The 12,373-nt window shown below is 36.8% G+C and overlaps 1 protein-coding gene across 1 annotated transcript in view; it reads right to left on the reverse strand.

Moving 5' to 3' along the window:
- LOC141440690 (MOXD1 homolog 1-like) overlaps positions 1 to 12,373 on the reverse strand; it is a 119,376-nt gene that overhangs the window by 17,121 nt on the left and 89,882 nt on the right. Inside the window, exon 2 of the mRNA XM_074105222.1 lies at positions 11,780 to 12,262. Coding sequence (XP_073961323.1) covers positions 11,780 to 12,220 — 441 coding nt within the window. The 5' untranslated portion in view covers positions 12,221 to 12,262. The remainder of the gene's footprint in view (positions 1 to 11,779; positions 12,263 to 12,373) is intronic.

Below are 12,373 nucleotides of genomic sequence, written 5' to 3' on the forward strand. Positions count from 1 at the left end.
TGGTAAATTTGAAATGTAATTCCGCACATGAGTTTCGAAAAAATCAGAGGTGCGAGCCGGGGTTTGAACCCACGACCCTCTGCTTGAGAGGCGATAGGTCAAACCACTAGGCCACCACGGCTAGGCGACATAAAATGACTTTTTATGCTCTAGTGCATAAAATAAAATCTTCGTCTAAGACCAACATAAGACCAAGGTAATCAGGTGTCAACAGCCACAAACAAAAACGTTTCTATATATTCTTTAAATTATATAAAACTAGAAATCATAATAAATCTGTAAACTTTAAAAAAATGAATTATTATAATAATGCATAAAAATAAAAGGCACATAGAAAGTGAATCATTGTTTCCACTGTTGCTAATTAATTTCCTCTCAATCGAAGTGAAAAGCAGAGTGTAAAACTCGAGCATTAAACCCATTTTCCCCTCGACGCAGAGTGTAAAACTCGAGCATTAAACCCATTTTCCCCTCGACGTGTCTATCCACCATTACCGTACCGGCTCGGGTGGCTATATGAACGTCTCGGATAAATTGGCTCGTTTTATGCTCTTGTTGTACAATCTACTATTGAATCACACGCTTTTATTTTAAACGATCAGTTGTACCAAGAACTACAAAATAATAGTCAGGACACAACAACAAACTAAAATAAAAACGTGGGGCGATAGACTTGGAATCATCTTTATCTTCATTATATCTTGCGTATCACGATTTTATTTTAGTTGGTTTGTTGTTGTGTCCTAACTATACTTTTCTAGTTTTAATGCAGCTGCTTGTTTAAAATAAGTGTTTAATTTGAAATGATTTTAGTTTGTCGCTGAATAGCATTACAAGACGCAAATAAACACCGCATCCTTTTAAAACTAAGTACCTAAATGAGCCCAAACATGAAAGTACATTTGGTAAGCCGTTGGCCGCCATAGGTAGGTATGTTTTAGGTATTAAAAAAGAAAGATGAAAGTTGGACTCTAATTAGGTTTTCCTAGGTTGCAAATTACATTGGGGGGGGGCCGTGACAGATCCGAAGGAAATTGGACCCTAATTACGTAACCATAAGGTACACATTACATTGGGGGCGGGGCTGGGTACGGATCCGTAACACGGCATACCAAAGGTTCTCGTGGTACAGGTTGAAGTTTTCCATTGTCCACCTCCTAACTTCACCATTAGACCTTCGTCAAATTATCATCATATTGTATTGTCACGGGAACTTAATAATTGTGGAAAGTTTCGTAAAAATCAGCCGAGTAGAGTCAAGCTAAAGATAAAACACTCCAATTGCAAGTAGATACAATTAAAATGCTTACACTCACTGACGAACAATCAACAAACATTCACGGTAATGAATGAGATTGCCAATTGCTAGTCGAGTGACGTCATACAAAGGCTACGTTGAAGACAAAACAAAACTATCCGACTCAAAGAGCTATTTATGTCAGTTGTCTGTCGTTCTCAGACCAAACGCTAAAATTATAAAGATATGGAGACGACAAAACATGTTATCCATTTAAATAAGCAATATTGAAGTTCAAAATAAACGTAAAATTTATTAAAACGATTTAATGATACTATAGTCAACGGCCGTTATGAATTTAATCCTAACACATTGCAAAACTATGAAGTTTCTGAATATTAAATATGAGTACCGGGTATTTGTCCAGCAGTGGACGTCTTCGGGCTGATGATGATGATGATGATGAAATATGAGTCAGAGACAAAAATGCGATGCTTACTTATTGCGTGCGATTTTCAATGCAATTTTTTTTAGCATTTTTTTCAATGATTGACATTAACAATAATCAGGAACTTCATAGTTGTGCAATGTGTCAGGATTGACTTCTTAGCGGCCGGGCACTATAGTATATCGTAAGGATTCCTATGGCATCACCGCAATACGCTTGACCATCTCTTTTTAATTCCTTGCGCGTTCCAATACATAACATTAAAGTGCAGGTGTTTGCCCGAACGCACCTTGTCGCATGTCCAATGCAGCTTGTTTGAATATAGTCCCCGAACAGCCGTGTTTATAGTAAATTAAATTAATTTAAGTAGTCGTCGCTTCTCTTAGCTTATCTTGACTATTTAATCTATAGAGGTTTGGTAGATTTGGTAGCTAAACACTCGGAAGTTTTTTTGTTTTGTATTTATAAGAGTGTGCTTTTGATGCTACTGGTAGAATTTTTAAGCGTATTTAGAAGTGTTTCAATTAAAAAGTCCGTCTCTGAATAAATTGAAAATTAAATGCGGATTCCTACAAGATTGACGTTTTCACATTTAAATAATATTGTTGTCTTGTGTTGTGAATAAGTATTTTCTTTCTTTCTTTCCAATAAGGCCTTATATATGTACATATAACGCCGTCAAAATCACAATCATTTTCACCGCTTTGTTCTGTTATATGGTGTAGAACGATGATAGAAAGAGATGGTGAAAGCGATCGCGAGCGCCATAGCGTTTGACAATACGGCCACAGAAGAAATAATCAAATCAAATTGACAAGTCTAAACTACGTATATTCCAATTACGCGAGTATGGTACCTATCGATAATGTTCCTAAAATAGATGCAATGTCAAAGTAATTTATGGGATGCGTTACCTAAAAGAGCTTAATGCCAATGCTAATGCGAAGCCACTGAACTCAAAGCTTGTAATTAATAAGGAAGTGTTGGCTCTGTGATTTTTCAAAGAGACGTTTTAGGAAAAAGTTATCGAAAAAGGAAAATTAAAAATTTTGTTTCTGAATTCTTCGCCTGATTTCCATTTTTTTTGTTCATAATAGTTATTAGATTCTCAGGTCAAAAATTATTCCTATCAAACAAGATACAACACAAGGTTTCGTTGCGGACGACAATTCGAAAGGATAGAAGATCGAAACAATATAATTTTTCAAAACAACAAAAAACATTGTCTGCTAAAACCACGTGTTAAAAAATCGTCAACAAATTACTAATTTAGTGATATAAATGCCTTTATAAGCAATATAAATACACTCATCAATTGTACAAAACCCTAATAAAAATTAATGAAATCAGTAATTGAAGATACCAAACAAGCCAGTGATGAGATAGGTACACCAAAAATATAACGACTAACGATTTCCAATTGATCACGGACTTGGTTCTAATGTTGCTAATCATTCACGGTTTAGGGGGGCTTCTACGAAATTCGAAAATCGAAGTTCGTATCGTACCGTCCCTCTCACTCTCGTACTAACTGATATAAACGTTAGCGGGACGGCAAGATACGAAGTTCGAATTTTGCACTTCGTAGTATATAGGCTCCGATTCGAGCATGGTAACCAAATGTACCCAAATGTTATCAATTCTAAACGCATGGAAACGTGTGGGTATTGTTTACGCTGTTGTATGGTGGATAATACCGAGCCCATTTAAAATGCTGTAGTGCTAAAGGAATTTTAAACAGATCGACAGAATTGGACGTGAGAGGATTAATTAAACTGACGAACCTACAAAGGTTTATAGTGGAAGTAAAAATTCCTGTTTATGTCAACTTGAACTTAAGACGCTGACCACACCTATTGGCTTTGCTTAAGTAGCTTTTCAATAAAAACCACCTGATTTGGCCAAGTGAAAAATTATATACGTTATTATGCATTATATTATTATTGATGTACGTTTTCTATTTACGATATCATAAAATCGGTTTGATAAAAAAAACAGTTTTATGATTTTCTGTTAAAAAAAGGCGCTGCTGCAGTGGTATCGTTGCATCTCTCTCGATTACAAGCAAATGACATTATGTTTGAAGAGTGGGGCTGCTCAAGTTCATTGACGATTATGTACCTAACGATCACTTGGTGTTATGAACATTAAAACATTAGCAGAAGATGCGAGAACTACAGCCCGAGTCCTCTAATCCTGAGAGGAGGTCTGTGCCCAGAAATAGGACGTATAGGGCTAGAAATTCTGATAAAGCTGAAGCCAAAAAAACCTGGAAATAAAAAGAGACTGCTGTACTCGTAATACCTACGAAAATTACCTAAGTCAAGAGTTTCAAAGATTAGTTGAGGTAACACTTAGTCCAGTAACATCAGAAGATCTGTGCAGGATACCTAACAATAAGTTAAAAAATATAGGTAACAGCTGACGTCATCAAGCTAACGTACCTATATAGTATATAGGTACCTAGTTCTCGATCGGCATATTTGGTTCAAATAATAATGATTGAAATCTGAGCATCTGATATTAAAATTCCTTTTAAAAAGCTAGTATTCTCTGATGATAGGCATGTGGACTGAAATTGAATGGAACATTAGAGGGCCGACCACCGCCCGGGGTGCCCATAGATATTAATTTGATCCTCGGGACAGGATCGATCATAGATTAGCTCCACTTCCTGCTTGTAAACTAATTTGAATTCCGAAATGCTTATTACGGTGTTATGTTTTATCGTTCGGTTGCCCTCGGTCTGAGGTTGGAAGATCTGGCTTTTTGCTTTCAGTGTACTGTTGATCTTTGAGATATTGTTTATATGGTTTGCGTTTATAGTTTCAGCGTAGATATTATAAAATCATTTTGCCTTGTGCAAAAATCTATATAAACATCGTTAAAAAACAATGGCAAAATCATTTTCTAACTGGGTGCATTTGGGTAATTAATTAACCCCCGACGCAAAAAGAGGGGGATTTATAAGTTTGACCGCTATGTGTGTCTGTCTGTGGCACCATAGCTCTTAAACGGGTGAACCGATTTGAATGCGGTTTTTTTTAATTTGAAAGCAGGGTTTCTAGCGATGGTTCTGAGACAAATTTTATCAAAATCGGTTCAGCCGTTTTTGAGATATTGATCTTCATTAGTACACTCGAGTGAAGCCGGGCCGGCAGCTACGATTAGTAGGTACAGAATCATGTTTTCCCTGTGAATTATTTTTGCTGTCACAATATTAAACAAGCGCTTGTTCTTCTTCGACCTTTATCTACCCAATGCTGAGTAAAAGTCAAGAGACTTTTCTTCCATTTTAGACCATTCTAAGCGGTCCTGAGTTTTCCGCATCCAGCCGCTCGCACCAAATCGTCCGTCCATCTTGCTGGCTGCCTCCCCACATTCCTGAACTCCTTTCGTGGTCTCCACTCCAACAACTTTTTGTCCCATCTTCCATCGAACCTACGACAAATATGGCCCGCCCACTTCCACTTCCTAATTTAGTATCAGAAATCCCCAACATAGCTCTTTCCATAGCCCTTTGGGAGACTTGTAGTCCATGGACGAAGGGCCGAGTCAGTGTCCAAGTCTCGGTTCCATAAACCATTACGGGCAGGACGCACTTTTTGCATGTGCGGCGCTTGAGTTTTAAAGGCACTCGTTAGTCCCTGAACACGTCGGAAAGTTTGCCAAAAGCCCCCCCCCATCCCAACTGGATACGTTCCTGTCCGCTCCTCTCAAGACTTATAACTTGACCCAAATAGACGGATTCGGCAACACTGTCGATCTTTGTTTTTAGGTTGTTCATTTTTAGACCAACGCTAAGAGACACAGAATACCGCTCCTCCATCATAGCCTGTAGGTCTTTCGTGTTGCTAGCAAACAGTACTATATCATCTGCGAAGCGCAAATGCGATAGGTATTATCCATTGATATTTATGCCTCTATTGGACCAGTCGAGCAGTTTAAATATGTCCTCCAAATAGGCTGTGAATATTTTTGGTGATATTGTGTCTCCCTATTAGGTACTTTCCGACTGTTCAATAAAACAAAACACATCGTAAAACAAAACCTTAAAAGCCTACCCTTTCTGGTAATCCTTCGGTGCTCTATAAATTACATGTTATGACAAGAAAAATACTCGAATAGAACTAAACTTGAACAAGGCAATTCGACTTATTAAGCTTGCCCGTTCCACTGGCGACCATAGGGCTGGCTCTTTCCTCGGTCAATGTATTGCCATTGCCATACAACGAGGAAACGCAGCGACTTGGGTGATATTTGTAAATATAGATTTTTAGGATTAGAGTAAGTTAGATTTTAGTTCTATTTTTATTTATTTCTGTTAATTATTGTATATATTATTTGTTTGTTAATAAATAAATCCAACTTATTATCAATGTGTGCGTTAATATTTTCCTATGCAACATTTATTAGTCTCATGGCAAAACGAAGTCTGACTCATTCTACGTGACTGTACTACCGGGTTGTGATGGGTCTTTATGCTGAGTAGGTACAGTCGCGCGGGAAATTGATTTCCCAAACGTTCGGGAATTCCCAATCCCAATACTGCGTTGAATTGACGTTTTTGTGGAATACTAATGCGTACGGAAGCGGTTTGATTTATTCGACAACCCCAATTTGCTTATTTTTATTCATGAACAACGACAATCAACGTAATGGTTTTTATCGAGAGTTACTAGTAAATTTCAGATGATAGAACTAACAATAACTATGTTTATTTATTACACCTAAAACACGGTTATAAATATAATACATTTTCAGGAAAGTCCCTGGTTACATTTCATTCAGGATATCACGACACAAAATGAACAAATGATTTTGAATATTTCATATACTTACAGTATGCATTTTTATTTTTATTTGACAAAATTAAAGTACTAAATTAAACTAAAAACTAGCTGTTTAAAATAAAATTACCCACTTAAGCCTTTTAGGGTTCCGTAGCCAAAATGGCAAAAACGGAACCCTTAGTTTCGCCATGTCTGTCTGTCTGTCCATCCGCGGCTTTGCTCAGGGACTATCAATGCTAGAAAGCTGTAATTTTGCACGAATATATATGTAAACTATGCGACTAGGCCGACAAAATACTACAATAAAAAATTCAAAAATATTTTTTTTTCGGTAGCTCCCATAGACGAAAAGTGGGGGTGATTTTTTTTTCTCATCCGACCTTGTAGTGTGGGGTATCGTTGGCTGGGTCTTTTAAAACCACCATCCAGGGCGTTGCTAAAACAATTTTTCGATTCAGTGATTTGTTTGCAAAATATTGAACTTTTAAGTGCAAATTTTCATTAAAATCGAGTGTCCCTCCCCCTCTAAAATCAAAACCTGTAAGTGGTAAAATTTAAAAAAGTTCAAAATGGTAGAAAGTATATCAAACTTATAAGGAAAACTATAACGGTTAAGTTTTCTTGAGAATTATTAGTAGTTTAAGAGTAAGCCTAAGGTATAAAATATACCTAAATTTGGAATATTCCGTACAAAATACGAAGGCCTTAGAAAAATATTAATTATTTTTTCGTAATGGCTACGGAACCCTATTTCGGGCGTGTCCGACATGCTCTTGGCCGGTTTTTACTTAGTCTCTATTTAGTTCTGTTCCAGAAATAAACATTACAAATCATTGAGGTAGCTCAAAATTCTGCTTAGGAATGAGCACACATTATTCTAAGTAAACGACTTAAAAACAAATTAATTCCTGAAGACGCTGTCATTCGCCAGCCAAAATAAGCGTAGAAAGCAAATTTTACTTGAATAAATGATAGTTGTGACGCTTTCAACATAAATGAAACCCAAAAATACATAAAAGGGAATAGATAATTTCAACGCCCGTTCTACCCGAATGTACACCACGCTTCGCATGCCTACATGAATTTGAGCTGTATCGTTGTTTGAATAAAGTTTAGAGTAAATAAACGTGTTTTGTAAGCAATAAGTAACGGACACTTTAAGCAGGGATTTAACACGGGAGTGGTTAACCATTCGTTACGTTAAAACGTCAGGGGTGACGGTTGTATGGCATCCAAATGAGACTTTATTTATTCCTAAAATGTATGTAAAACAGCGAGCTGGCGTTACCATAATTTGGGAGTAAAATCACGTGAAACATTTTTTTTATACAGTTCATGAATAAACATACAAAAGGTAAAAAAAACATACACGCGAATAAATCCTTACATACTGATATTATAAATATGCGAAAGTGTGTGTGTTTGTATGTTTGTCCGTTTTTCACGTCGAAACGGAGCGACGGATCGACATGATTTTTGGCATAGAGATAGTTTATGAGTCAGAAAGTGACATAGGCTACTTTTTATCCCGGAAAAATGCACAGTTCCCGAGGGATCAGCGCGCGATAACCGAATTCCACGCGGGCGAAGCCGCAGGCAAAAGCTAGTCAAAAATAAGAAAAAGTATTTCTCAAAACTGAAACAACCACTCTTATTTGAAAACTGATCTTTGTGACAATGTCAAAGTAAAAATACCTGTACCTATTCATATAATATAACCTCAATATAACAAGCACTTAGGTATATGTAAATTTCTAAAATATCTGCCACCTGTTCGGAAAAACCTCTATTGAGAAGAGCTCGGCAAGAAACTCAATAAGGTATTATTTTTTAAACAGATTTACAATGTTGCTTTACAATGTTGACTTGGTTGTCTTAATACCAAATGATAGGTAAATGAGTACGTTTTTGAAGTGGAACGTCTTCATCAGTAGGGAACTAACTATTTGGGTACCTGCTGTGTTTATCTGACCTCTCTTAGGACAATTTATAGGTGTAGACTGTACTACAATATTTTAACATGAACAAATTTCACCTTAAGTCCCAGAGGTACGTAGGTTGTTTTGTAATTAAATATATCTTAAGCCCAAACTTGGTAACTTTCGAAGACAGTTTATAATATTAGTGTATTTTACAAATACGAAATTTTCTGTTGGCTATTTCATTCGATTAGCATTAACTTGCAAGATTTGAAACAAAGAAGCGAATGAATGATGATGAAATGATGGTAACTGCCTGACTGTTCCATCATCAGACCATGAAAAGCAACTTTAATACTCAAAATACACCCTTAGAACATTCTGACATTAAGCCTAAACTCATCTAGATTACGTCGTTCTATGTTGCAGTTCCAGTGCATGCTTAACTCCTCCGTCATCAGCTGATAAGCTCGATGATACCATATATATACCATATACATACCATATTTTACTGTATTTTATAACTCTTTATTGTTAATAAATAGAGGAAAAAGATGTACAAAAGCAAAATTATTAACCTATTCCAAGTTCCAGACTTCGTAGATCAGCCAACAATAGATTCAATTCTGTGACAGCTGTCATATCCTTACTATTTCTTAGTTTTTGATTGGACATTGTTTGGGAATGACAGATATTTGAGGGCTCAAACTCTGAATAATTAAAACATCCACTTCTATCGCCGACTGTACCTAAACACAATGAACCTTCACACGAGGTGAGAACAAGTTGCATCCTTCCCCTTATCGGTATATATATCCGCTCGATTAAAACTTCAGAATGGCATTGTACTTCGGAACGGATTGTATCTTGTCTTTTGTATTCATATCGAAGTTAAACAGTAGCGCTTTTGTTCGGAAAACAACGTAAGACACTAAACAAATGATTGCAGGGTTAGAACAATCTGGTGATGCTCAAGTAACCTATTGCTGATTTACTTTCATTTAGTGCAAATGGAAAATGGACACCTCGAAATTATACGTCAAAGCAGAAAAATCACAATTTGAAATCACTAGGAAAACTGACCACCTTGAATATAGTCGAAAATTAAATCTTGTCCCATGGTAAAATTGACAAATTTGATGTACGCCGAAAAAAAACGACCACTTGTATTTACGTACACTCAGTAATATACCGAATTGTAAATATGTACCACACGAAATCATTTGTTTTGGGCCTAGATACATATCAAGTTATTACTTGATTTAAACAACATTCATTTATTGCTTACCTATTTCATTTTGCTCATACTTTATACTGGACAATATTCCATTTGGGTTTAATTAATTTACAACAAAAATAAATTTGGTTGTAAATATTTTTCAGCACATTATATTTCATATGACAAAATTCACTTTGGATGGTTTGCGGTTTTGGTCCAAATTCAAAATGGTCAATTCAAGTGGCCGATTTTCCATTTGCGCCGAAGGAGAGTAAATTCTATTGCGTCTAATGTCTTGCTTCCAGAGCTTGCTTCAAGATCCAAGGGAAATCGATAAACGTCGCCCGATACGAGCGAAGTTCTGTCCCGTTTAAGCGTAAAGTTCGGGCGCAAGAGTGAATGAGAAACTTCGTTTGCACACCGTCTTGATTACTGAGTAGAATCTCTGTTTAGAAAAGGCAGACTCGGAAAGTTTTGCGGAACAATCCTTGTTGCTCAATTTGCGACACCGTCTTCGCAAAAATAACAAAAGATAGTAAAAGCAGTCCTATAAAAAATACTTTTAATCTGTAACAACATCGTTTTCACTTTTAAAAAGATTTCGAAAGACAAACATGCTGTTAGTAAAAATATAAATAAAATGTGAATTGTATTATTGGGGTCTATATTGAGTGGTAGAAAATTGTTAGTAATAATGTGATGTTTGACATAACTCTTTTTTTCTCTGAAACCATTTATTTTTCAAATAGTTATAAAAAAACCCTAACCTAACCTTTAGAGTTCGATAGGTGACCATTTAAATTTTTTTGAGAAATATACGGTTTCAGTGGGAAAAAAATTATGACTTACAATAATTATGACAAACATTACATAATGACTTATAAAATTATGGTAGTCGAAAGGATCCCGTATTATTGTGTAGGTACGTTTATGCCATGGTAGCATCTTGCCAGTAATATGCGCATTATATTCTAAACACATAAGTACTGTCTAGCTGCAGCAGACGAGACAAACATCTGGCATAATTATAGCTCACGATAGTGCATTCCGTATGCAAATATTCTTACAACTTGCCTGGGTGCGTTCCTCTTTAATCTTCCAAGTTTTAATCTTCGGAGCTTCGAGTTGAATTGCTGCAGACGCCGCTTCAGACTTGCGAGCCGTACGGGGAATTGATTGGAAGATTATTTCTTAAGCTTAGACTAGAATGTCTTATATCTTTAAACACTCATATTTATTTATTTATTTATATCGGGGATCTTGGAAACAGCTCTAACGATTTAGATGAAAGTTGCCGGGATTTAGCGTGGTCTTGTCTTTAGTGTAAAGTTCACGCGCAATAAGATCGGTAATTTCGATAGCTCTGTCATCATCCTCAGCGTGGTGGTTCAGTGGTATACCGTTGGAATTGTAATTATTTAATTACTAATTTACATTTTACTTTAAAGCTTATCTAAATACGTATCTTCTCAAAAAACAAAACTTTTTATCTAACTAATTAAGGGATAACCTTAATTTTGAATCGGAATTCGTTTTGAATTTAGTTGATTTGACACCCCTACGAAGCAAATTCGTCGAAATTCAGTACAAGTTGTAAGTGTGGCAATAAAAATGATATCAAATTTGTAAAACAGAGCAAGACAACGCGCCCGGCGTCAACCGTTCCGGTTCGATTCCCAGCCGTTGACATGCCCACCGAAAACCGCAGGCCATTGTCTTTTTGTATCTTCAGACACAAGCATTTCCCTCAAGCGAACCCTTTGTACTAGAACTTACAGGTGATATTCACGGAATTCAACAGCAAAGTTTTTTGGTCACAACCACGTTGTAGCTAAGTGGACCTTGTTTCACCTCAACTTTTTTAAGAATAGAGACATTTTTGCTGTCGAACAACTTTAAAAGAGATATCCGATTACATTGAGTTATCACATTCGCAAAGCCAGCGCCATTTGTCTTGATCCTAAAAGATAAAGGAGGAGGAGGCTTTTGGCTTTGTTTACGAGCGTTATTTTCTATTTTGAACTGTAGATAAAAAATACTTTTTAATAACTGTCGAGCCACAAGTAAACTTTACGATCGCTTTGGCTCACAGCAAGATTTCGTAAAACGACCACCAGCGAATATTCGTGGGAACAAGACGACAGGTGCGAAGCTTGAACTTACCAAAACATGCGCATGATTATTCCTGTCGTCGACCCAGGCCACCACCAAGTCGGCGCCTCTCATGTTCCTCGCAGAGTTAAATCCGATACCGACGTAACCGCGCGTCCTCGCTTCCACCCTAAACGTGATACTCGAATCCGACTTTACCCATCGCAATACCACGTCCCCATTCTCGTCGAGACGCTCAGAATACGCCCATATTAAACTATATTCGTTGTAAGTTTTCGAATCGAAAGTATCCCTTCGATGTCTCGCTTTGTATTCGTTTACGATTCTACTCGTTTTCGCACTTTTTGCTTGCACCTCGAGCAACCGCAGCGCTTGCGAGTTCTGAGTCGGGTTCGGTGGTAACTCATTCGATTGGAGGTGGCTTTTCATAGAAGGCAGCTTGGCATCACATATTATAATGGCGGCTAACGTTATTACGATTTGTAGACGCATTTTCTTTCTCTTAATCTCGTTCGCTCATTCCTCGCATTCGACCTGCAACAAGAGTAAAAGCAAATAAATAAAATAACAGGTTGATTTACAGTCATGGTCCGTGAGAAAAATCTCGAGCGCCGTCATCTTATAGCTTTAAAGAAGTTCAACTGA

The sequence above is a fragment of the Choristoneura fumiferana genome, chromosome 23 (genome assembly GCF_025370935.1).
Source record: "Choristoneura fumiferana chromosome 23, NRCan_CFum_1, whole genome shotgun sequence".
In the NCBI taxonomy this organism is placed as follows: domain Eukaryota; kingdom Metazoa; phylum Arthropoda; class Insecta; order Lepidoptera; family Tortricidae; genus Choristoneura; species Choristoneura fumiferana.